The sequence below is a fragment of the Arachis hypogaea genome, chromosome 20 (assembly GCF_003086295.3).
Source record: "Arachis hypogaea cultivar Tifrunner chromosome 20, arahy.Tifrunner.gnm2.J5K5, whole genome shotgun sequence".
In the NCBI taxonomy this organism is placed as follows: Eukaryota; Viridiplantae; Streptophyta; class Magnoliopsida; order Fabales; family Fabaceae; genus Arachis; species Arachis hypogaea.
In genome coordinates, this window is record NC_092055.1 from 10,853,180 (window position 1) to 10,880,741 (window position 27,562).

The 27,562-nt window shown below is 36.3% G+C and overlaps 1 protein-coding gene and 1 long non-coding RNA gene across 3 annotated transcripts; one reads left to right on the forward strand and one right to left on the reverse strand.

The window, feature by feature from the left end:
* The first annotated feature begins 1,279 nt into the window (after nt 1–1,279).
* Nucleotides 1,280–9,161, forward strand: LOC112783307 (phosphatidylserine decarboxylase proenzyme 2). Of its 2 annotated transcripts, XM_025826208.3 has the most exons (22): nt 1,344–1,875; nt 1,956–2,035; nt 2,180–2,204; nt 2,551–2,610; nt 2,775–2,843; nt 2,935–2,991; nt 3,275–3,367; nt 3,447–3,497; nt 3,873–3,956; nt 4,333–4,424; nt 4,710–4,865; nt 5,069–5,153; nt 5,600–5,711; nt 6,288–6,388; nt 6,619–6,666; nt 6,985–7,131; nt 7,494–7,589; nt 7,689–7,763; nt 7,853–7,945; nt 8,253–8,339; nt 8,608–8,658; nt 8,796–9,161. In XM_025826208.3, exons 1-22 carry the CDS (start codon nt 1,642–1,644, stop codon nt 8,898–8,900), a joined length of 2,001 nt encoding a protein of 666 aa, XP_025681993.1. In that variant the 5' UTR covers nt 1,344–1,641; the 3' UTR covers nt 8,901–9,161. The 2 variants fall into 2 exon arrangements, with proteins under 2 accessions (XP_025681994.1, XP_025681993.1); XM_025826209.3 differs by lacking the exon at nt 2,935–2,991 and having other exon boundaries at nt 1,280–1,875.
* Nucleotides 9,162–16,964: 7,803 nt separating this feature from the next.
* Nucleotides 16,965–18,031, reverse strand: LOC140182520 (uncharacterized). Its single transcript, XR_011878259.1, has 4 exons — nt 17,906–18,031; nt 17,411–17,524; nt 17,211–17,272; nt 16,965–17,102 (listed from the first exon to the last, which is right to left on the reverse strand). It is a non-coding gene; the product is annotated as an uncharacterized lncRNA (long non-coding RNA).
* Nucleotides 18,032–27,562: the final 9,531 nt, after the last annotated feature.

Sequence of the window (27,562 nt, forward strand, 5' to 3'; positions counted from 1 at the left end):
GGTTGGTAGGTGGCATTTGGATACTCTTTATTCTCCTTTATCTCAAAATCTGAAAGATAATATTCTCTCTTACAATCCAGATGAACAAGCAGGTCCGGAAGTGGGTTGGTATTGGAGTGGGTCTGCTGCCAAAGTCTATGACTCACGCAATGGTTACTTGTGGTTGTGTAAGCAGCTGTTTGGTTGGGAGGAGAGGGAGAATTGGCTTTGGCTTTGGCGTCAGCTTGTTTCGGAAAAGCATAAGTTTTTGGCTTGGTTGTGTCTTAAGGAGGCTCTTCCTACTGCAAGTTTTCGCTTTAGAAGAGGGATGTCGTCATCGGATAGGTGTCCAAGATGTCTTTCTAGCCAGGAATCGGTTATACATTGTATTCGGGATTGTCCAAAAGCTCAGCTTGTCTGGCAAAGGTTGGATATTCCTTGTCATCCTTTGGATTTGAAGAACTGGTTCTTGTATCATAGCAGAGAACACCCATTCAAGTTCTTTTCGGGACTTTGGTGGATATGGCGAGCAAGGAATAACGACATCTTTAATCCCCATGAAACTTGGCCTCCGGAAAAAGTCATTTGTCTGGCATTAACTTCAGAAAAGGAGCTTAGAAATATTTTTGAATTACAACGTATGTCCCTTCCCTCTACTCTAAATGGTTTTTGGAATCCCCCATCCATTGGTACTTTTAAGATTAATTGTGATGCTAGTTATTTTGGTTCGGGTGATAGTGTTGGTTTTGCTTGTGTTATTAGAGATTGTAATGGGAGCTGGCAAAGGGGGTGTTTGGGAATGATTGAGAGTAATAGTATTCTTCAAGGAGAATTGTTTGCTATTTGGAGAGGATATCTTTTAGCTTGGGATGTGGGTCAACGAGATGTTATTTGTGAGACGGATTGTGTGGAAGCATTTAATCTTGTTACTCAAGATGGTTTTGGGTTTATTGATCTACTGGTGCTCAAAATAAGAGATATCATGCATTGGAATTGGCGTGTTGACTTTCGTTTGATTATGAGAGATGCAAACACGGTGGCAGATACTATGGCAAAGATGGCGATGAAGTTACAACTTTCGCATGTGGAGCTTCTTTCACCTTGGGAGGAGTTTAAGAGTAGTCTTAAACGGGACTGTCCCTCTATTTAAGCAGTTCCTTGTTTTGTTTCTTTTGTTTTTCTTTGTTTAATTTATTTCAGTCACAAAAAAAAAATGAAATGGACTTTTCCCTTAAAATTAGGAAAATGTTAATAACTGAATTTGTTGGGAATAAAAAGCGAGTGTATATTGGTGGGGCGAAAACAACAAAAAATTGGTGGGGCGAAAACAACAAAAAACTGAAAGGAATCATTTTGTGCGTGTTGATGAATGATGGAAAATGGGAAAAAAAGATTAGGCACAAAGTAGTGAATTTTGAATTGAATATTCATCACCCTCTTTTGTTTCTCGTCAGCCGCTCGCATCAGCATCAAACCACGTCAATGGATTAGTTGATTACTATTTACTACTCACTCTAATTAACATAAAAGTAATAACAGTAGCTCCATTAATAATAAAGTTAACGGGTGATTTTGGGTTCCAAATTCCCATTTAATCATAATTAGTAGTAAATCATCATTTCATTTCTCAGTTTCCAAAGCTCTGAATTCTGAAACGCCAGAATGGGTCACGGAGACTCCAAACTGTCGTCTTCTTCCGTAACGGAAAAGAAAGCCTCCCGTCGAGCTCGCTTCAAGCAGCGTCTTCACATCGGCCACTATATTCGCCACCGCACCGCTAACTCTAACGGTAACGCTAACGGCAACGGCAACGGCAACGGCAAAGGATCTTCTTCCTCACAGAAACTCATCTCCGCCGACAACTTCGCCGGAATCGCCCTCTTTACCTTACTCCGCGTAATCTCTCTCTCTCTCTCTCTCTCTCTCTCTCTCTCTCTGTAATTCAGCTGAAATTTACAGTTATTGTGGTTGTGTAGGCGGAGATGCAGTTCAAGGACAAATGGATTGCATGCCTTTCACTCGGAGAACAGACATTCCGTACTAAGACCTCCGACAAGTAATCAACTAATATTCATATTCTTTTCACTATCGTAACTCTTTGAAGAAGATGTTCTTTCTACTTTCTGCCTTTGTTTTAGGAATTAAAAAAAATGTAGTCCGTTTATGTATTCATTCTGTGTTTTTTTCCATGATGGTGCAGTACAGACAAGCCTGTTTGGAATTCTGTGAGTACTCTTCAACTGTTATTCTTCTTTTTAATTTCCTTTTGAGTTGGTGCTACCATGCTGTGTATATGTGCTTTCATGTTTATGCGCCTCATGTAACTAAGAAGTACTTTAGGAACTTACGTTACTGTGTTGGAGATTAATGCTACTTATGTAAGTATCTACAACCATGCTTTAAAAGTTCAGGCATTATGGGTGACCACAAAAAAGGTGGACATGCTTTGCTTTCATTCATCATTCCTTTTACTATAGGAACTTGAGTTTAGTTTGCTGTGATATTAGTTTATTCAATTACTTTTACTATAGGGCAGTGTTTCTTCTCTGAGACTGATATTCTCTTTCCCAGGAAAAGAAACTTCTTTTGGAACAGAATGGACCACATGTTGCAAGAATCTCAGTTTACGAGGTATGCTATAAGAACCGTTTTAGTTTTCTTTATTTAATTATGCTTTACATCTGGGATGCCTTTCTGCTTCATTTCAAGAGAAGAAGTGTTTGTCAATCTCTATGTGCTAGAAGGAAATTAAGTTTAAATACTGCATCTAACTTTAATTTTTTTTTCTCATGCAGACCAATAAATTGTCCAGCAATACTCTTGTTGGATACTGTGAGATTGATCTGCTTGAATTTCTGACCCAGGTGAGGAAACTTGATTTATTTTCATATATAATTTTTTTAATTGTGTGTAGTTGGATCTATTCATTTACCAGCTACTTTATGTGCTCTTTAGGGTATACGCACAAGTTATGCTGAAAAGGGAGGAAAAGGCATCAAGGGGAAAAGAAGTGTAATGGGAGGGTTTAGATAGTTTTATCTTATTCCCCAAGGAAAAAAGATTTGGGGGAAATTATAAAATCAGGGTATTTGTTTTAGGATGGGTGGGGGTTGAGAGATTAATAATACCCTTTAAATGGCTTTCCCTTTGAAACAACAAAACTTTTGGATAGGGGTGAGGGTTAAAACCCTATAAACCTCTCTTACTTCCCTTCTCATTCTAGATCAAACTCATGAACACACCCTTAAGCATTATCCATTTTCTAAACTTTGATGCCGATGACTTGGCAATGCAGGATTCTGATTCTGACACTGAGATCATCAACCTTTTAGATCCATCAGTTCCAGGAAAAGTGGTTGGCAGCATTTCTATTTCATGTTCTATAGAGGTATATGACGTAAATGTGTATACTGTTGTTAATTTAAGTATGACAAAGATTTCTAACAATTATGAATAAAACCTAACAGGACCCAATTGAGACGGAGAAAGGTTTTGTAAGACGCATCTTATCTATAGTGGTAAGTTTGATATTTCCTTTGCATTCTGATAACCTGTGTCTAGTGTGGGCCTGAATAACTGACATATGAGGTTATCAGAAGTAGTAGTTAATCATCCTATTGCTACATGAGAGTGCTGATTTCATACAACATTGTACCAATTGCTAGTAGATATTAATGTGACTATTCCAGTTTCTTCTTGGTGATTCCTTTTCTCTGTTTGAGGCTCTATAAAACTGAAAGGAACTCCATATAAGTTGAACATATATATGATAGAATAATCTTTGAATTATATACGTCATAGAAAGTGCAATATGTAATTCACAATTGTTTTGATAATTTAAATATAATTATCTCATTTAGTATTATCAACCTGAGACATTATGCTGTTGGCAGGACTTCAATGAAGATGGGATGCTTTCACTGTCTGAATTTTCTGATCTAATCGATGCTTTTGGCAATCAATTAGCAACCAGCAAGGTACAGGCCTACACCTATTTTTTTTTTCTCAATAATTTTGAGCTTGCTGAATTATCTTTCATTTGCTTGTATACCCAAATTTGGATTTGGAGTATGATTTTCTTATCTTCTCTTGGGATTAACTAACGAAAGTTTAAACTTTGAACCTTGAATTCAAACAATTGAAATTTGCTTTCATGGTTATATCCAAGCCTAAGCTGATCCCGCATAGTGAGATAAGGCTTTGTTATTGTGTTGTTGGCTATACCCAAGCCCAATTCTTCATCATAGAAGGTCTGAACCTCACGGTTCAAATAATAAATCTTGAACCAATACAATTTCTAGTTTTGTATATATTTGTTTCATTGCTTCACCGGTACAATTTCTTTCTCAACAGAAAGAGGAGTTGTTCAAAGCAGCTGACAAGAATGGAGATGGTGTTGTTAGCATGGATGAATTGGCTGCCCTTCTTACATTTCAACAAGAAAAGTAATGACTAATCTTGATGCAAAGAGAGTAAAAGCTTTGGTTTTTTAAACCTATTGTCGTCTTCAGCTATCATATGTTGTGTTAAATATTTCCAGCTTTTCATTTGTATTGCTGATGATGTATTATTTTTGAATGATTTAATTAACCACTCAATCTAAACTATTAGTTCAGTCTAAAAAAATCGTCAACAATGAATGCACTTGGATTAGGAACTTGTTTTTCAAACTGTTGTCCAATTACTTTTGTTTGATTTTTATTAACTTAACTAGCTGCTGGTATTTGCAGGGAACCACTGTTGAATTGCTGTCCTGTTTGTGGTGAGGTTCTTAATATTTCCGACCAGTTGAACAGCATGATTCACTTAACACTCTGTTTTGACGAAGGGACTGGAAATCAGGTGATGACTGGAGGATTCTTGACTGATAAGCAAGCTTCATATGGGTAATCTTCTACATTGCTACTAGTTTAGACTTTGAGAGACAGGATACCAGAGCATGATCATTATTGACCTAATGGATTACATATCAATTTTTTTAGTGTGACATAAAAGGAATCTGGCTATGCATTTATGATTGTTAATCAATAAAATAAGAAACGAGCTCGTCAATCAAATAAGAAACTTCACTTATTATTTATTTATTTAGGTGGTTCTTCAAACTGAGTGAATGGGCCCATTTCTCATCCTATGATGTTGGTATTCGATCTGGATCTAGTGCTTCCCATATCCTGGTATGCCATTTTCTATCCCTTTTTGTCTCTTTATTTTAACAATCTAATGAGATTTATATGATACATCATAGATTCATGTATGTTTTATAGTTATACCAGGATGTGCGGAACCTCTTGGAAAATCCGTTCTCCACATTTCTAATGTCTGAGTTAGCCACATAACTATAATAATTTGAAGAAAGGCTTCCATGCTCATTTGCTAGATACATCAATCGTTGCATCCTTCTCACTCTTTTATCAAGCATCAATTTTTGTCATGCATGCCAATTTTTTCAAATGCATGAGAATTTGAATAGTATTGACTCAATAACGTCATTCAAGTAGAGAATCATGAATGTTTCTAAGAGAATTTGATATTAAAAAAAAAATTTACTGGGATTTTAGTCTTAAATTGTATCTGTTCTCCCTTTAAAATTCTTATTTATTTATCTTATTTTTGGTATCAGGTATATGATCGGAAGTCTCAAAGGCTTGTTGAAGAAATAATTGACAAAAAAATTGTTTTGTCTATGAGAGCTATTTATCAGTCAAAAGTAGGCCTTGGCTTAATGGATGTAGGTATGAGATAACCTCAAACCTTTTAGTTCAAAAGAATTTCTTTATTTATGTAACTTGGATCAAGATCCTGTAAAGTGAGGAAGTTGGTAAAGTAGTAAAGTGAGGAGTTAATCACTTTTAAATTAAGATAGTGGGGCACACATTTCTTGGAAGTTTCAAATTCAATGGTGATTAACCCCTCACTTTATCACTTTACCAACTTCCTCACTTTAGAGGATATAAATTCACGTGACTTAACCAGTCATTGCGCATTGTTTTGGGCCTTAAAGCTTATATCTTCCGAAGTGTTGTTGTTAGTAGAACGTATTATGATTTTGATGGTTGAAAGTCATCATACAGATATGGATCTTGTAGATACTTCTTTTCCTCTTTTGTGTTTGTTTTTTTGTCATTGACATTTAAGTTGATTTTGTGCCAAATACCAATAGATTAGGAGTAATAAAAAGTATCAGAGTTTTTTACAATTAGAAGTATTCTGCATACTTCTAGCACCATGGGTCACGTTATATCAGATCTGCTTTATGTATTGGGTTTTCTTAATATTGTATTCTCCATTGGTGGACATCTTACGCGCAGGGGTTAAGGAGCTCTTGCAAAGCATTTCCGAAAAGCAGGGAGCACGAATGGATTCACCTGAATCCGCTGCTGATATACCCAAGTTTGTTGAATCTTATAAGGTTGGAAATTGCTTCTTTTATGAAACAATTTGATGTTGGCATGTCATAGGAAAATGTATGTCTGTAGTTATATGGTGTCCCTTGATTGGGAGTTTCAATGAAATTTTCTCTTTATTGAGGTGCCCCCTTGTTTCACTTTAGTTCTAGTTACAGTTTTACTTTAGTTCTTTATGTTCTTAACTTGTGTGTCTATAATTAACCCTTAATATAAAATGTGACTATTATTGTAGGGTCAAATCAATTTGGCTGAAGTCAAGTATCCACTGGAACACTTTAAGGTGGGCTAAAACTTCTGAAAGAGTTTTAATTCATTTGTTATTGATGCAAAGTTGCTCCTGAACTTCTCTTGAGCCTGTTAGTTGTTAATGAGATTTCTGTAAGTTAATAGGACAAAATTTGGGTAGAAAGGGGACCTGAAATATAAAAAGGCCCATATGATATCTATTATCTGCTAGTAGAATATATATCTCTATTGATCCTGCTAGAACTTGCTCCTAGAACTGAAAAAAATCTCTCTCCATTGAACTGGGTACTAAAGGTTTGGTTGTATACAAGCAGTTGGAAGATTACCATTTTTTTTTCTTTTTTCTGAGCAGACATTCAATGAGTTTTTCATTAGAGAGTTAAAGCCCGGTTCAAGACCAATTTCCTCTCCAGAATGTGATAACATTGCTGTATGTGCTGCTGATTGCCGTCTAATGGCATTTAAAACAGTTGATGACAGTTCAAGATTTTGGATTAAGGTACTTCGTTTGTTACTTCTCTTGTTTATCGAAGGTTCCTGGTCTCGAATCAACACTTCTTTTATGTAGATATTCACATTGAAAATCTGCCAACAGATTTTTTTTAGGCATATTAATTAGTCAATTCTGAAATAAAACATATGAAACCATTTGGTTTTTACACATTATCAAGTGATGCATGATGAATACACTTTTCAGGTAACTATTAGTATATCTACTACCATTTCTTTATGACATTCTATATTTCAACTTCCCCCTTAATTTTGAAGAGTTTATGTTCCTTGAAAATTGGAATATATTCTATCGTTTAATTCTTTCAACTTAAATTGTGTATATTTATGGTTCTTGATTGTTCCTTTTAGGGTCGAAAGTTTTCAGTTCAAGGTCTTTTGGGGAAAGAAATGTGTTCCAATGCTTTTGTTGATGGAACTTTGGTAATATTCCGTTTGGCACCACAGGTATTTGTTGCTTTCTTTGTGTCTTATTTCTTTCAAATTCACTTTAATTTTGCAAGTAATTTGATTGCAAATTTTTATTTGAATGCTTCTTTATTGCAGGATTATCACCGTTTCCATGTTCCAGTATCAGGAACTATTGAGCAATTTGTTGACATCCCTGGATGCTTATATACGGTATGAGAAGATGACCTAAGGAGAATCATTTTTTACATTTATGTTTTCTACTTTTCTTGGTGCTGATTGTCATTAGTGTTTTTTTTTAGGTCAATCCAATTGCTGTAAATAGCAAGTACTGTAATGTATTCACGGAGAATAAGCGAGTTGTTTCAATAATTTCTACTGTAGATTTTGGAAAGGTTTGTCATCCCTATCAATTTTAATTTACAAATGCCTGAGTTCATAACTAGGTCCTGCTCAAAATTCTGCCACGTGAATTTATTGGAGAATATTACTTTGTGGATAACAAGTCCAATTTGTTATTTCACCATTGGCTGGATTGCAAAAATGTAAAGGCTTACATTTCTTACCTTGAACAATTTATAAATAGCCATCATCCTAGGATTGAAACTACATGTTTTTTTGTAACAAAGTTATCCCATAGCTGCGCGCCTGATATTTAGTGTTTTTTTTTTAACCTGGGAGTAATATATGATTTGGATTCAGGTGGCATTTGTTGCAATAGGAGCTACTATGGTCGGCAGCATTACTTTTACAAGGAAAAAGGGTGATTATGTCAAGAAGGGAGATGAGGTTTGCAAGTTACAGTTTATTACTGATCTCCCAATTTTTCTGTTGCTTGAGAAATGATAAATTAGATTTTTGACTGTTGTGTCAAAAACTTTTTTTATTTGAAATTTCACTTGCATCTATTAAATGGTCCTTGAATATTGTGGATATTACACATAACATGATGAGTGGGATTTTGAATTAATAGGATTGTTACACTTAACATTTAGAAGCTATATAAACACTGATGTTGTTTTTGCTTCTAATCAACATTTATTTGCTTAATATACAGTTTGGATATTTCTCCTTTGGTGGAAGCACTGTAATTTGTGTTTTCGAAAAGGTTGGTATTACAATCGGTTATACTTCTTATGTTCTTTTTGTTCTGGATATTGTCTTAGCTTGAAGATTTTAATTATATGAATACATGCAAATTATGCATGGGGTGAGGTCCATTTTGTTTTGATTTGTGCTCTGCAGAACTCAATAGCAATTGATGAAGATCTTCTAGCAAATAGCAGCAGATCACTAGAAACCTTGGTTTGTGTGGGGATGAGATTGGGCATCTCTACGAAATCGTCTTGAAATCTGGTTGACCAACTTGGAATTTTCAATTTGTGTACCATTCTCTTCTAACCAATAACCATGTCATTGCTATTTTGTAAAGCACAGACGTATTTCAACCTCTTTCAGCCGTAACTCTAGCTAATTTTATCTGTATAATAAAATATAGGTTTAGCTAAGCGTGATACAAAATCATTGCTTGCAGTTTCAGCTTAGTAAAGCAAATGAACATCGAACAACCAATAATGTATAAAGAATTTTACACGTGTTTCTCTCGCGCAATTCAAGAATCTATTGTTTCACTTCAACAATTGAATGATTTATAAACCGATCACTGGTGGTATCGACTGGCAGTTAACCTGTATCATTGTCTTTCCAATGTTTGGTTTCGCGAATTGGAAAGAGAGATGAATGGAAAGAAGATAAGAGGTATCTTTTGAGTTTAAAATAAAGAGAAATTTTTTGGGGCTAATAATTTTTAGTATTTTTTGCTATTATTTGGTTAGTATAAATATTAAATTTTTTTAACAAATAAATTTTATTAATTTATGTGTGTAAATTTTGAAAAAATATGAGTGCAAACTGTATTGATTTATGTGTAAAATTCTGATAAATATAAATGTAAATTGTATTTTTTGTGTATAAGATGTTTGTAAATATGAGTGCAAATTCTTATTGATGAAGTGTTGGCAAAAAATGATAATATTTATTGATTATGTAGTATTTGTTCTAAAATAAATAAGGAGGGATTTTAAGTTTTAAATGTTTAATGTATTTATACTATTTTAGTTTTTACTAGAATATTAGGACTAAAGATATAAATGGTAATATAATAATTTATTAGAGATAAAAAGATAAATTAAATTTAAATATCATATTTATGCATATCAGAGATTTTGATCGGGACAAAATAACTACGCACATCCTCTATTTAAAAGCCAATTAAATGAATATAATTATATAAATGATTTATCTTTCAATAAAAAAGTTGCATTCCATCGTATAACAATTACATATTTTAAATTAAAATTCCAACTCTTTTTAAATTTGACTCTGAACAGAGCAAATGTAAGTATGTAACAACAAATAATGTTTACATTATTTATCAGACCAACAATGATTCATTAAGGAGATGATATATCATGTTTAATACGGTAATAGAAAGAATAACATTTTCATATAAATAAATATATGCAACTATGAAACACATAATGTAAGTTATGTTCATAGTTATTAATTACTATAATATAAAGAAAACAAGTGTAATAACTCGTGCCATGCACGTGATAAAACTGAAATTATAATTTTAAATTATTCTATTAAAATTAATTTGAATTGTAATAATTTAATTAATAAATAAATAATATGATGTGAATTGTTCATGTTTTTTTAAATATAGTATTAAATGTATTAACTCGAATGTAGCTATTAAGTGTATAAAAATTATGTTTAAATTATGAATTCTCTAAATGAAATTATCCCGTTTAAAATATTTAAATTATGATTTCAATCATAAATTACAATTATGATTTAAAATTTTTTTTTGATATAATATTACATTTTTTTCATTTTACTATTAATATGTTGATATTGTAAGTCTAAATTACAGTATTTTACTTAATCTTGACTGAAAAAGAAAATAGTTACGTGTTTCTATCATTTAATTTATTTAATACACAATGTGCTAACACTAACGATATTTAAAAAAATATATATTGATAAAAATAGATATAATATAATTACAAATATAACATAAATAAATAAAATATATAAATAAATGCGAAACCAATATGTTTACCAATGTCTTTGTTAAATTTTATAAATTAGAGAATAAATTATGTATTTGGTTGCTTGGTGATCACATAGATGATCAAGTAATTGGATTGTAAAATGATCTCATAGTGTACATCTTATTTTTTTCTCATTTTTGAATGAAAGTGAGAATTAAGGGAGTAAGTAGTAATATATAAAGAAAAAAAAATTTGCACCACAACACATAATTATAACTTAAAGAAATATTCATATTAAAATTTTACATACTGCAAATCATGAAGATCAATCACAATATACTGGTCATTTCTCTCTATTTTCGACCATGATATGAGTTTTTCTTTTCTAGTCAAGAATCTAATAACATCTAATTGAACAAAAAAATGAATTAAAAGTACCAAATTAAGGACAAATGAGTGAATAATATAAGAAATTATAACTTCGAACGTGTATAAAATAAAAAGAATTTACTGATTTATTTTATATTAAACGATAAATCTAACAATAGTATATTAATAAAAGGATATACCTTTAAAAAAAGTCCCAATACAATTTCAAATATTTTCATAAATAAACTGTTAAAATTTTTGTTATCGATAAAATGATGCTATTATACAATTTTTTGGCAAAATTTAAAATCAAAAGGAAAATAATTTTGTGTGGGTTAATATAAATTAATTACGTACCAAATAAGTAGAATTGTTCATTTGTTTGTTTTAATATATCAGCATGAGCAAGCAAATTAAAATGATTATCCAGAATTTTACGATCATCGACCAAATGTACTATACTTGACTCCATCTTAAAAGATATTTTGCACGTGTGTACAGTTAGAAGATATATTCCACTTGATTTCTCGATCTCAAAATTTAAGAAGACATAGACTTTCCTTTCTACCAATTTATTCTCAAATATTTTTGTCAAATAATTCTTAATTGAACAATGAATTTTATCGTGTTGCAAAACAAATTAAATATAAAAACTATTAGTATTTACAAAGCTATTAAAAAGAATTGTCTTTGACTTGTGAAATGGTGTACTTATAAAATTAACTTAAAATATGAACTACAAATATTTATAAGAATTTAATTTTGATGCACTGTAAAGTAGTTTTACACGTGTATCCAATTACGTAATGATACATCAATAAAAATAAATACATTTCACATTGACCGCGTGAATGGTCATCCAAAAGAATGGATGTGATTACACGACTATGTAAAACGCTTTACACTGTCAGTGCATCAAAATTAAACTCTATTTATAAATTGAACTTAGCATTACTTGAAAAAATTTAGTAAATGAATCAATGAATCTTATCATCTATTAGAATTATTTCTATGTAAACCGTCTTACTCTTATCAAACTTGAATGGAACTTTTTATAGCCTTATAATTCTTGTTTTTATTTTTCATACTTTCTCTTCGTATAATCTATTATAGGTGACACTATTAATAGGATCGTAGTCAATAATCATTAGGTATGAAAAAAAATAGAATAAAGACTATGTGAAAATTATAAATTTTTTAAATAATAAACATAAAAAAAAATTTACTACTTATTATATATACTGATAATATGTCAATAATTTTAAAAATTTACTAATAATACTAATAGTTTAAAGATAATTTTACTATAGTTATAATAAATTTAGTTATTACTCTAAATAAATAAAATAAATAATATATTTAAAAACTAAAGAAAAAAATATTAGCGGTAATCATATTTAGAATGTTTCCATGTTTTTTTCATTTTTTGTTTTACTTGCTATTCTTTCACTGCAATGTTAGATCAAAGAAATTCTAAATTTGAAATATAATAATAAATATGTCATGTAATGAAAAAATAACAAAATATAGTTAACTAATTAATCTTATATCCATATAATATTATTATTATTATTATTATATACTGATTAGAACTATATTGGCATATATCAATTCTATGAAGTCGAAACTATTATTATTATTGCATAATAGGTTATTAGTCACCTGAATTATTATTATGAAGTCACGTTAATTATGCTTGAAATTGATATAATTGCTATAATTGCCATATATTCTCAATCACATCGATTATATCAATTTAATTATATTAATTATATTAAAATTATTAGTCAATTATTTTAATAAAAATTCTTGCTATAATTAAGTTATTCTTATATTATTATCTTGTATCAATTGTTATAATTAATTCAATAAAGATATTTATTTGATATATATGTTGTCTATATTAATTATATGCCAATATTTATAAGAATGAGTTAAAAAAAAGTAATATATAAATATATATAATATAATTTTATATAAAAAATAAAAATAAATGGATATAAACTGTATTATAAAAAAAATAAAGCCTATATATAAAAATAACGAAAAACTCAAGTAATTATTTATTAGTTTTTTTTGTTTCTATTACGCTTAATGAAAATTGAGTAATCTAAAAAATAAATATGGAAGTGACATGCATACGTATATTAATACAGAAAGAATATATATTCAAAATTAAAATTTATCCTTTATAGATTAATTCAGTTAAATGATAATACATTAATTGATAATTAGTTTAATAATATATTAAATAAAAATATCATTAATTGATAATTAGTTTAATAATATATTAAATATTAATTTGATATAACTATAATGAGAATATTTTTTCAAAATAATATAATCATAGATTATTTATGAACTAATTATAATGCAATTAAAGATATTATTATGACATAATATTTACTTTCATCCTATTACACTTTGTATATATCATCAGAAGATGCATGTTTCATTATTTTTTTTAGATAAAATCTGTTTTTTTCGGCAAAAAAATTGTGTTTAGGTCAACGATTTACTATATGTTTAGGTAGAGATTTTTTTAATTTAATAAAAATACAACTAAAGAAATAAAGGATAAAAATAAACTTAAATATATCTTACAGTACTTTATTTTATTAAAATATTTAAAAATAGCACATTCACAAAAAATACTCATAATATATAATTTGTGACAATAATTTAAAATTTTTTAATACTAATTTAATCAAATACTAATATTAAAACCAAAATACTTAAACAATATTGATTCTATTCTAGTCCTTAGTTACGTATAGAATAGAGTCATTCTCGTAACGACAACCAACTGAAACAATATCGTAAGTTTGAACATTTAGAATTCGTGCAAATTCAAACCATCCTCGTGTTAAATAAGCTTCATTATCCGCTATCCATGCAATGCGGCAAGGTATAGAATTGCCACACTGAGAAACCGAACTAACCCTTATTCCCCTCAATGGCATTGCATTGCATGCAAAAGAAAGCAATATGTTATAAAATTATTCTAATAACGAAAAGTTTAAAATAAGAAAATTTAAATATATTACCAATAGTTGAAATTGCATATCCGAGTTTGTCACGAATTTAGCAAAATTAAACTTAAATTGAGGGAATTCAATCTCATTATGTGCTCCACTTCGAAGATTCTCGAGCAGACGTAAAAAACATGGAGGGGATGGAACTTGAACTTGCCCCATAAAGTTCCATGGAAATAATTCCTCAATAAAAAATCGAGCTCCTCCCAAGAAAGCTAACTTTAACCACATTCCATTAGGTTAGTCATAATAGATGAGTAGATCCAACCATCCTTCGATAAAGTAGAGATTATTGCCCCTTCTTTGAACGCTTACATTGATCCATGTAGTTGGAACCCGAATAAGTGAAGACAACTCGATGAGGTATTTCATGGATGTGATGCATTGTAAACGATTGTGGCAAAAGACAATCGAACTGGAACATTAGATGATAAGAATAACTTGGAGCAACCACAATTAATACATTATCAAAAGAATAATATAATAGAATGATGAGTATATGAAAAATATTATAAAAAATTATAAATTGTACCTTAAAAGGATCAACTTCAATAAAAAACGAAGAATACATGTTTATTCTATGAAGTAGTAAAAAAAATATATAAAATTATGAGTTGACTCTCAAATTTAGATTCATGTAGCACAGAAAAATACTATATATAGACTTTAGTAAAACAAAAATAATATGTAAATTATTTATTATTAAGGTAATTTTGTATTATATACAGTAATTTTGCATCATATATTAATTTTGTTAAAATTATATAATTTTATCATATCATAATTAGAATCATTATCTTCAATCATAATTAGAGAAATCTCGGACAATAAATAAGAATATTACACCTAATATACACATATTGAAAAAGAAAGGGGTAGAGATATATTATCATGAACGGGTATAATAACTAAAAATATTTGAAATAAATATCATAAGAAGATAGAATTATAACAGGTTAAAGTAATAAGAAAATAACTTGTAGAATTATTATATGCTAATGCTAAAAATAATTTTACGTAACCCTATTATAATTTTTTCAATTACCAGTGATAAATTATTATAATTTTAAGATATTACTTTACCCACGTGATAATTTCAATGTTATTATTACAATTTATTATTATTATTATTAGTATTATTGAATAATGAATAAGAATTAAAATGATATCAATATCTTTATAATTAATATAATTAAAATAACTAAAAATATTTAAAATTAACGTACATTATTAATATTATAAGATTTGATCATTTTATGATTAGAATCAAATATTCTTATCATGATTACTACGACTGGTGCCATTATCATATTATTATTATTATTATTATTATTATTATTATTATTATTATTATTATTATTATTGTTATTAAAAATATTTTTAATTGATAATTGAAAAGTAGTTTAATAGTGCATTAAATATTGACTTGATATAATAATAATGAAGATATGTTCCTAAATTGGTATAATTATATATTATTCATTAAATATTAATTATAATATAATTATAATAAAGATATTTTTTATAAAATAATTTAGAATAGATGAAAAATTTCATGCATTTTGGAGGGAAAACGGACTCACGAGGAATCGCCACGTCACCTTTATTAGTTGGGGAAAAATCCAGTTTTAGTATATTAAGTAGATAGATTGTAAAAAAAATTAAAAACATAAATTTTTTTTATGACAAAATAGACAACTTATCTCATCCAATGTTTAACATTCCATTATGATAATTTATTCGAATCTCTGGATAGAGAGTTAAAAACCATTAATTGCATATATACAGTTTTATCACATCTATTATTACATTTTTAATACGTCTTTATTATATTGAAAAATTATTAAAATATTTTTTCAGCTTCTTTTACATCAATCCTAAAATTATTCTTCTGAATTTTAAAATTCAATTCTCTTAATCTCCAATCCTAATTAACTTATTATTTTCTTGTTAATAATAAAATATAAATTTAAACAATTAATCACATGTCCCAAAAATAAAATAATAATGAAACATTGGTAGATCGCCAAAAAATTGTCAGTAGTAGAGATTTAGTATTCCTAAGTAAAACAATTAAACTTTATCCCTCCAAAAAATTATAAACCTTATTTGACAAATCTATAAACTAATAAAATCTCTTTTAAGATTAATCATTCAATTTTCTTTAGAATCATTCTTCTAATTTTTAAATTTTGGTAAGGAAAACAAATTAAATTTAGAAAAACTAATACTCCAATAGAATTATGGTAAATAAATAAAATTGAGGAAAAATAAAAAGTAATATAATAGAAAATTCTAAACTTTTAAATGAAGAAAATTATTAAAGAATTTATTCAAACATAAATAGTGTCTCAACATAATATTTTTCTCAGTATAATATAATACTTTCAAACACAAAATGATAGCTAACTTAAATAAATATAGAATTTTACAAACTTATTTTCTAGCATCTACAAAGGTAAAGTACTCCCTTAAACTAAAAATAAATAAAAATACTTAATACAGTTTTTTGTCCAAGAAACATAACAATAAGAAAAGTATATTATGGCATCTAAATTATATTCCTTTCGATGAATCAAACATGCAATTACAGAATCCTACTCAACCTCAAATCTCATGATCTTCACACATAAAAGTAAGCAGAAAATTAAGATGATTAAATTATATTGTCAATTAACTCCCAAAACTATATGAGAATTGATAATGAATGAAATTATTTCCTCTCACTCCAAGGTCTCTTTCTTCACCACAGCAGCTACTTCACTCATCCTCTAAAAAAATAACATTTCAAACTCATTAACATACAATAACAACTCCTATCAGAATCTATTTCACAATTAAAATTAAATTACGAAGCTCCATCACCTCTTCATTATCATAATCATCATTCAACACAGATTTTGACTTATTAAAATCTCCATCCACATTCTAAAACATTAAAAGAGCTCAACCATAGGATTAGTATGAATCATAATATAAGAGAGAATCAAAACATTGAGTTAAAGCAATTACAAATCTTTTGTTGTAGGTTTCGATATCGTCCTCATATGCTAGTCTGTTCTTAGTATTTGCCCTATGGAGTTTTTTTCCTGAAATATGATTATATAATGAATTAGAGACTAAATCATAAAACAACAAAAAAAGCGGAAATAACTGTTAATCGAAGAGAAAAGAATAATAAAAGAGAATCAGAGAACATGTTTGCTTTGCTCATAGTATTGGACATAGACTTCCACCTAGCACCACCAATTTTTCCAACCTAATTGGATTTCAAGAAAACATTAGCCTATCAGAACAGTTAACAACATTGAAAATTTGAAATCTCAGAGAAAAGAAGAAAAACGATAATAGAAAATAAATAAATAACAAAAAAATTTAATTCGAAGAGCTTGATTACATGAAATCGAAAATAGGAAGGGCTTTTCATTGGATTTAATTGGTGCATCAAGAATCCAGAACCAAGAGCAATGGTATCATGTTCTAGTCCTTCGATCTTACATTCTTGATTATCCTAAACAAACTCAAAACAAAATTTCACCTTGTTTTAACAATACACATGTGAAAGAATACAATTTGAACATTATTTGGAAAGAGTGGATCAAAGAGTTGAATAATCAAAGAAAGCAAAAAAATAGAGAATCGTTGTTCGAGAATTTTTGTATTGAGACCGAATTATATTGAACCAAATCCACACCTATTATAACATATATCTTTTGGGTGTGGAAATTTCAAAGAGAAAGTTGAGGGAATCAAAACTCTCTGGTATGTGAATCAGTCTCAAAATTAATTCGAACTAAAGAATAAAAACAATAAATAAAGCTCGAAGTATATTCCATTAAATATCACCAACTTAAAAGAAAAATCCAAAGAAGAAGAGTTAGTATATACGTACCAACTTGTTTCTTCTGTGGTTGAGCCTTATGCGGAACTAAAATTGAAACTCAAGGTTTGGTTCTGTATTTTTGTGTGAAATCAAAAGGAAGAAAAAACGTTATGAGATAGAAAGGAATGAATTGGGAAATGAGAAAATAGAAATTGCGGAAGAGCAAGAGTGAGGAAAAAATAGCACATATTAATATGATTGAAGAAATAGCAATATATAGATAATGTTAGTGATGAGCAAAAAATTAAATCACAGAAATAATATTAATGTATTTGTTATGGACCACTGCAGGTCCAGTCCAACTAGCCACCGGGTCGGGGCACTCCCCTTAACCCAGGCCCAAACTATCCCCTACCAGGGAAAACCAACAGGTCGGTTCCAAATACCCGACCCGGCCGACACCCGGCCTCGCCACTTGCGCAACCCAGCACACTACACCTAGCGACCCGGTCGGGTCGGCTTCCTCAAGGCCACACCCGAAGCCCCAACCCGGAGTCCAGGACGACCAGCCTCTCCCACACGGACAGGGGCAACTACAGCATCCTGACCAGTGGGTTAGGTCATCTTTAGGCCCGCCCAGCATAGTATATAAGAGGAGAGGTCAGCACTCCCCCCGAGGTATACATCATCTTACCTAATTTGGCTATCCCATCGTACGGACACTGACTCGATCGTTGGAGTGTCCTTGTGGGTGGCCATCCCCCTCATCCGTCCTACCGCTGCTCCCGCCGACCCTGGACCAAGAGCCCGCTCTGAGTTACTTCAGGGTCTCACCATCCCATCCCTTCACTGTCACCTGATCCGTCGAATACCCGAGAACCTCAGGTAACAAACATTGGCGCCGTCTGTGGGACCCTGGAGCAGACATGGAGTGACTCCCCACTTCGGAGGAACTCCGAGAAGGAGGCGGGGCCCGCCTAAGCAGAGCGAGCTCGACAGTTCGTGCCGGCGAACAGCCACGATCCTCCGTTCAACCAAACCAACCAATCTACACTAAGACCCCCGAAAGACGTCCTTTCGGAGGAACGGGGCCGACAGCGCCAAGATCATGCAAGAACTTAGACACAGAGTGCAAAACCTTGAGCGAGAGCTGGCAGCGAGGAGCTGATCCCACGGAGACGCCAGCCACTCCCATGGCGACGTCAGTCGATCCTGCACTCGCACTCGCTCCCCCTCCCGAAGACACGAGAGCCGAGAAAGGAGCCTAACAAGGCACGACGAGGCACACATACAGGCGACCTCCCAACCTACCCAGGGCAGATCCGAGAGCCGTGGGGAGTCCCAGAGGGGGAAAGCCAAGAAACAACAGGATCCCATCATCATGGGAGCCACCTCCTTCCACCCCACAATCCTCAAGGTCCGGCTTCTTAAGAACTTCGACAAGCCGATGGACATGAGGTACGACGGGACTAAGGACCCTCAGGAGCACCTCACAGCTTTAGAAGCAAGAATGAACTTAGAAGGAGTAGGTGACGCGGTCAGATGCCGAGCATTCCCTATAACGTTAGCCGGCCCAGCGATCCGATGGTTCAACGCCCTCCCACAAGGATCCATCATATCTTTTGCAGACATTTTCCAAAGCCTCTTGGCTCGGTTCACGACACGTATAGCTAAGGAAAAACACCCAATCAACTTACTAGGGTTACCCAAAAACCCGGGGAGCTGACCAGGAAGTTCCTAGACAGATTCAACGATGAGTGCTTGGAGATCGACGGCCTCACGGACTCAGTCGCTAGTCTCTGCCTAACGAACGGCTTGCTAAACGAGGACTTTAGGAAGTACCTCACTACTAAGCCTGTCTGGTCCATGCAAGAAATTCAAAGGGTGGCCAAGGAATACATCAATGATGAGGAAGTGAGTCAGGTTGTAGCAGCCAACAAACGACAGCTCCCAAAGCCCCCAGCTCGGCAGGCCCCCCAGGTCGACAAGTACAAAGAAGCTCCCAGGGACGACACCCTAGGTAAGCAGTCCAAGCAACCTCCACGGGTAGGAAGGTTCACGAACTACACGCCACTTACGGCGCCCATGGTAGAGGTTTACCAACAATTGCAGACAAGGGAATCCTATCTAGACCTAGACCATTGAAAGAAAGAACGGGAGGCAACAAAAGCCTTTACTGTGATTATCACAAGGGATTTGGTCACAAAACCCAAGACTGCTTCGATCTCAAAGATGCCTTAGAGCAGGCCATCAGAGAAGGAAAGCTGAATGAATTCTCTCGGCTCATCGGGGAGCCGAGAAGACAAAAACGAGAGCGCTCCGAGGAAGATCGTAGCCAAACTGTCAAACAAAAACAAACCCATGGGGGATGACAATAACCCCCCAATCTTCATGGTCAACATCGTGGTCGGACACGACAGCCCTCCTAAGTCCAAATCGGCAGCAAAAAAGGACACCCGAGTACTCTCCATCTCGACAGAAGGTCCCATCGCCAGCAAAAGATCTCCTACGATATCCTTTGACCCGGAAGATAAATGGTTTCACGACCTCCCCGAGAACCCCCCATGGTGATCACTGCGATGATCGGAACAGGATTAGTCAGACAAATCCTCATCGATACGGGAGCTGATTCTAACATCCTATTCAGGAACGTGTTCGACGCCATGGGGCTCAAGGAGTCTGACCTCAAGAACCACCAGCACGGGGTCATGGGACTATGCGATAACTACATAAAACCTGACGGGACGATCTCTCTCCCAATCTGCCTAGGAACCGGTGACACTAGAAAGTCGGTTATGGCAGATTTTGTAGTCCTCAGAGACTCCACAGCCTACAATATCATCCTGGGGTGAAATACCATAAATGAATTCTCAACTATAATATGCACTAAGTTTCTGACAATGAAGTTCATAACGGACAAGGGAATAGTCGGCTCCATAAGGGGAGACCTAGAAACGGCAGTCGCCTGCGACAGCGCCAGTCTCTCCTTAAGGAAAGAATCTAAGAGGGCAGCTGGCGTGTTCTTGGCAGACCTAGACGTCAGGATGGAGGATAAGCCGAGACCAGAACCAGAGGGGGACATGGAAAAGTTTCAAATAGGGAAGTTGGCAGATCAGTTTACCTTTGTAAATAGAAACCTGCCCCATGAACTCAAGGGCCCCCTCATGGAGGTTGTAAGGGCAAACGTCAACCTCTTCACGTGGACACCATCAGAGATGCCGGGACTGGATCCCGAGGTCATGTCCCACCAACTAGACGTAAAACTTGACGCCAAACCAGTAGCCCAGCGGCGAAGAAAGATGTCTCAAGAAAGGGCCGACGAAGTCGCCAGACAAACAGCAGGGTTACTAGAAGCAGGATTCATCAAAGAACTCGAGTATTCAACGTGGCTGTCCAATGTCGTCCTAGTTAAGAAAACTAGCAGAAGATGGAGAATGTGCGTTGATTACTCCGATCTGAACAAAGCATGCCCAAAAGACTCTTTCCCCCTCCCCAACATCGACACCTTAGTCGACTCGGCGGCAGGATATCGTTTTCTCAGCTTCATGGATGCCTGCTCAGGCTATAACCAGATCCCGATGCACCGACCTGACGAGGATAAAACGACATTCATAACGTCAAGGGGTACTTATTGCTACAAAGTAATACCCTTTGGGCTGAAAAACACAGGGGCCACCTACCAAAGACTAATGAACAAGGTCTTCCACGACCTCATCGGCAAGTCGGTAGAAGTATACGTTGACGACATCCTGGTGAAAATAGCAGAACCGAACAAGCTAATAGACGACCTCCAGGCTGTCTTCAAAGCACTAAGAAAATTCAAAATGAGGCTCAACCCACTCAAATGCGCATTCACCATGGAAGCAGGGAAATTCTTAGGGTTCATGATAACACAAAGATGGGTAGAGGCCAACCCAGACAAATGCGAAGCCGTCCTTAAAATGACAAGTCCTGGGTGCGTCAAAGACGTACAACGACTCACCGAAAAACTTACGGCTCTATCCCGGTTCCTCGGTGCCTCGGCAGAAAGGGCCATCCCATTCTTCAACCTAATAAAGAAAGAAATCACCTTCGAGTGAACTCCGGCGTGCGAAGAAGCGTTCAACCACTTCAAAAAGATACTCTCATAACCTCCCATACTCAGCAAGCCTAGAGAAGGGGAGCCCCTGTACTTATACCTAGCTGTGACCACGCAAGCAATGGCGGCAGTCCTTCTCTGAGAAGAAGACAAGACTCAACGCCCAATATACTTCATCAGCAGAGTACTCCAAGGGGCGGAGCTGAAGTACACCAAGTTAGAAAAGTTGGCCTACGCCCTGCTAACCTCATCCAGAAGACTAAAACAGTACTTCCAAGGGCACATGATCATCCTGAGAACCGACCAAGCCATTCGGCAAGTCCTCCAGAAACCTGAACTCGCGGGAAGAATGATGGCATGGGCAATAGATTTGTCTCAATATGACCTGCAATACAAACCCTGGCAGGCAGTCAAATCCCAAGCCATGGCAGATTTCCTAGTAGAGGTCATAGAGGAGGCACCCGACGCACCGAACACATGGTGGAAGCTCCACGTTGACGGAGCATCTAACCAAATGTTCGGAGGAGTTGGGATCATTCTTGAAAACTCGGCAAGAGTAGCCTATGAACAATCAATCAAGTTTGACTTCACAGTCTCCAACAACCAGGCAAAGTATGAGGCCCTAATAGGAGGGTTAATATTAGCCAAAGAGGTCGGAGCATCAAGGGTGAAAGTCAGTAGCGACTCCCATATCATTACCTCTCAGATAAATGGCAGCTACCAAGTCAGGGACGCACTACTACAAAAATACCTAGAAAAGGTAAAGGAGCTATGCAAAAGCTTCGAGGAAGTCACGATTCAGCACGTCCTTAGAGAAAGAAATGCCCGAGCCGACCTCCTCTCTAAACTAGCAAGCACCAAACCCGGGATAGGAAACAGATCCTTAATCCAAGGACTAGCAACCGAACCTGGAATCATCATGTGCGCAGCCCAGATGCCGAACCCCTCCTCATGGATAGACCCTATCTTCCGATACCTAGAGCATGGAGAAACACCCACAGATGAGAAGGAAGTACAAGCTACCAAGAGGGAATCCCCCAAATACGTAACCAAACAAAGGTAGCTGTACAAGCGAGGGCTCCATCAACCCCTACTCAAATGCCTGCGCCCCGACCAGATGGACTACGTTATAAGCGAAGTCTACGAGGGGTGTTGTGGTCACCACATCGGGGGAAGATCGCTGGCAAGAAAGATCATCCGAGCAGGATATTACTGGCTCACAATGATGTCGGATGCCCAGGAGTTCGTTAAAAAATGCAAAAAATGCCAAGAAAATGCCGACTTCCACAAAGCACCACCCAAAGAACTCAACCTGATGATGGCCCCCCGACCTTTTGCCCAATGGGGAGTCGACCTATTAGGACCATTCCCACTTGGGCCTGGGCAAGTGAAATACTTGATAGTAGCCATAGACTACTACACCAAATGGGTAGAAGCAGAACCACTGGCTAGCATATCTTCAGCAAATTGCCAAAAATTCATGTGGAGGCAAGTAGTCACCAGGTTTAGAATCTCAGAAACCGTCATATCGGATAACGGGACACAGTTCACTGACAAGAAGTTCAAAGGATTCTTGGCAGGATTAGAAATCAAGCAAAGGTTCTCTTCAGTCGAACACCCCCAAACCAACGGCCAGGTGGAGGCAGCTAACAAAGTTATCCTAAAAGGGTTAAAAAAGCGACTTGAGGGAAAGAAGGGCTCATGGGCAGACGAGCTAGCTTCAGTACTATGGTCTTACAGGACCACCACCCAATCATCTACCGGTGAAACCCCCTTCTGACTCACATACGGGGTCGACGCAGTCATCCCAGTCGAAGTCGGGGAACCGAGTCCAAGGGTACTCCTCGGAGGAGGAAGTGAAGCAATCGAAAAGGATTTGGTCAACGAGACAAGGTAAATGGCGCACCTAGCAGAAACAGCGATAAAGCAAAGGACAGCCCTAAGGTAAATGGCAAGGTGCTAAAAAGAAGCCTGGGAAAAGGTGACTTGGTCTTACGACGCAACGACGTAGCGCTACCAACCCCAGAAGAAGGCAAGTTGGCCGCAAACTGGGAAGGCCCTTACAGGGTAAGAGAGGTCCTCGACAAAGGAGGTTACAAGTTAGAGAAGTTGGATGAAAGCGAGGTACCGAGAACATGGAACATGGCGAACCTAAGGAGGTTCTACTCATAAGAAGAAGCAACCACACGACTTGACAACCCAAAAAAAATTTTTTTTTTACATTCCTCTTTTACTATCTTTCACTTAATTATGCATTACATCACTTCCTTGCTTCAAAGATTTAACAATGCGTATATGATAAGTTTGTCTTTTTGCAAGATTCACGTCGAAACAATAAAACGACGAAAAATAACGAACGGTCGACCTAACGGGAACCCGGGACTGATCACCCCGGGAACCGGAGGGACCCAAATCAAAATGGCTCAAAGCGACAAGCAACAAAAACGGTAAATACCATAAAAGCGGTAAACCAAACAGCCACGACGGCCCGAGTAAGCGACAAACAAAATAAAAGCAAGGCCACGACGGCCCGAGTAAGCGATAAAAAAAATTAAAGCAAGGCCGCAATGGCCCGAGAAAGCAAATGAAACAGTACGGCCTAATATGGATAGACTACCAAAGTGTTTGCTACAACCAAAAGGCGCCTTAAACAGGCCAGAGATAGAAACAAGTCACAAAAAATAAAGAAGCATAAGAACTCAAGACTTGAAGATGTCAACAATTTTCCCGTCCTCGACAGTCTTGAGAGCTCCAACTTGGGAAAGATCAAGATCGGGAGCCAGCACGGCCACCTGAAGCTTGATCCCCTCCCCAGTCAGCTTCACGGCCTCCCGGGCCCCCTTTGCAAGCTCCTTATTTTTCTTCTTCAAAGCAGCCATCTCTTGACGAGCAGCCTCTACCGAGCTCTCCGCCAACTTCAGCTTTTCCTCAAATTCTTTGGCCTTCTTCTCAGCAGCAGCAGTCTCACTACGAGCAGTGTTCAAATCTTTCATCAAGGCGAGGTCCCGATCCACCGGCCTATTGATCTCCTTGGCATCCTCCTCAGCCTTCTTCTCCTGCTTGGACAATTTTGTCTTCAGAGACTCCTCCCGAGATCTCGAGTCTGTCAGATCTTTTTGGGAGTCCTGAAGTTTCACTTCCATAGCATGATAATTGCCCAAAACAGGCTCCACCTTCTTGGCAATAGCTGCGGCTCGAAGAAGACTGCGGTAGATCCACCTCGCCTGCCCAGAAAGGTCGGCATCATGGAAAAACTCTTCAGTGCCTGGGAGCAACTGGGATTCGATGAAGTCCCCAGCATCGAAGTTCTTCTCCATAACCAAGAGCACCTTCCTGGAATCCCATTTTCTCTTCTTAGGGCTGCTAATGACCTTCAAGTCATCGTCAGCAAACCCCAGATCCTCTTCGTCAAAAGCTTCCGCCTCCACGTTCGGATTCCCCAAGGTGTTCTCAGGAGGGGCCTCGACCTTCTTCGACTGATCTTGGTCGGCCCCGTCAGCCGGCCGCTGCCCTCCTCGGCATCCCCTTGGATGAGGTTCATCAAGTCAGCCAAAGTTTTCCTCCCACCAGCCATGGAAACTGTAAGCAAAGAAGGAGGAGAAAGCAAAGCGTGAGTGATAGAAGAGCAAAACACACAAAATGCAAAAAATAAAGAACTCACCAACATACGACCGGCCGGCCTCACGATCCCCCATAACCATACGAGGGTTAAGATTTTTTTCGCCAAAAATTGCCAACAAGATATCGGCAATATTACGGTCTTCCGGACACAACCAATCGTAGGGTATTTTAATCAAATAATCAGATCCCGCCCCGAAGCTCCAGTAGGTTGGGATCCGCCTTTCCCCCTCGGCAGTAAGCCAAAAAGGTTGACGACCTTCAATTGGCCTAACTTTGAAAAAAGTAGACTTGAAGCCATGGAAAGAATCCTCAAAAAGGCCAAAAATCCTACGACCTTGTTGGGCCCTAAAGGACATGTATCCCTTCTTCGCCTTCCCCTGGCGAGAAGGGTTCATAAGAAGGAAGAGGTAGAGAAAAACATTCACGGAGGTCGGAAGCTCCATATATTCACAAACCAGCTCAAAACACCAGATGTCAACCCAGCTGTTCGGATGCAGCTGCGACAGAGCGACATCGCAACGGTTCAGCAAGCCCATGACAAAGGGGGAAAAGGGCAAACGAACCCCCAAGGTTGTAAACGAACCCACAACCAATCAACAACCTGTAGCGTCATCAGGTTCTTCTGGCAAACACGCTCCCGATTAGCAGGAACATAGACCTGGTAAAACGCTTCCTCTGGACCACCTCCACATAAGAGCCCAGCCTGGTGCAAGTCCTGAAGGCCCTCCTTTGTGACTTTGAAAGTGGTATCCCTCACGTCAGAAGAAACCCAAGCATAATGATCAACGAAGTCGGCTAGCGGTCACTGAGCCTGATTCGAGAGAACAAGGCGCTCGGCCATACCTACAGCGGGGGCACTACTTAGTCAGAACGGGAGATCGGAAACTCCCAAAACAGTAAAAGAAACTTCAAATCCCTAAATCACCCTCTAGATACCCCTACACTAACCCAGAATTCAAGCAAAAACCATGGAAAAACCCAGTGGAACCCCCTTCTAAAAGAAGAAGCGACAAAAGCCAAAAAAGAAACCCAGACATGCACAGAGGGAAACGCACAAACACCAAAAGGAAAAGAGCAAAACAAAAACGATAAAAATCAACGTACCAGGAAAGATGAAGAAGTAAGCCGAAAGGTTGAAGCAGCGATGAACAAAGATGAAGAAGAATGAGCAAGTAGTAGAACACCAGAGACGAGACAACCACGCGTGCGAGGCACGAAACGCCATCAACGGACTCCCGAGAAGAAGAACACATCCCCTCTCGGTGAGTAGGACAAACACGCCTAGCCCCGAGTTCCAAACCTCAAGGCTAACGCATTGGGGACAGTATTACGGGCCATTGCAGGTCAAGTCCAACTAGCTGCCGGGTCGGGGCACCCCCTTGACCCAGGCCCAAACTATCCCCCGCTAGGGAAAACCAACGGGTCGGTTCCAAATACCCGACCCGGCCGACACTCGGCCTCGCCACTTGCGCAACCCAGCACACTACACCTAGCAACCCAGTCGGGTTGGCTTTCTTAGGGCCACACCCGAAGCCCTGACCCGGAGTCCAGGACGACCAGCCTCTCCCACACGGACAGGGACAACTACAGGGACAACTACAGCATCCTAGCCAGTGGACTAGGTCATCTTTGGGCCCACCCAGCACAGTATATAAGGGGAGATGTCAGCACTCCCCCGAGGTACACATCATCTTACCTAATTTGGCTATCCTATCGTACGCACTAACTCAATCGTCGGAGTGTCCTTACAGGTGGCCATCCCCCCTCATCTATCCTACCGCCGCTCCCGCCGACCCTGGACTAAGAGCCCGCTCCGAGTTACTTCAGGGTCTCGCCATCCCCATCCCTTCACCGTCACGCGATCCATCGAATACCCGAGAACCTCAGGTAACAAATAGTATTCATATACATTCAAAATTCGGATCACAAAGGAAAATTAAGGATATGGAAGTCACATTTACAAATGATTTGGTAAATTGCAAAAAAAAAAAAGGTAAAACAATTAAGAGATTATTATTATTTGAAAA

Bases quoted from the DNA above. Each gene is read 5' to 3' on its own strand.
- LOC112783307 (XM_025826208.3), top strand. From the start codon at position 1,642: ATGGGTCACGGAGACTCCAAACTGTCGTCTTCTTCCGTAACGGAAAAG. The intron at 2,036-2,179 runs GTAATCAACTAA...ATGATGGTGCAG, and splicing joins CGTACTAAGACCTCCGACAA to TACAGACAAGCCTGTTTGGA. The intron at 4,425-4,709 runs GTAATGACTAAT...TGGTATTTGCAG, and splicing joins CTTACATTTCAACAAGAAAA to GGAACCACTGTTGAATTGCT.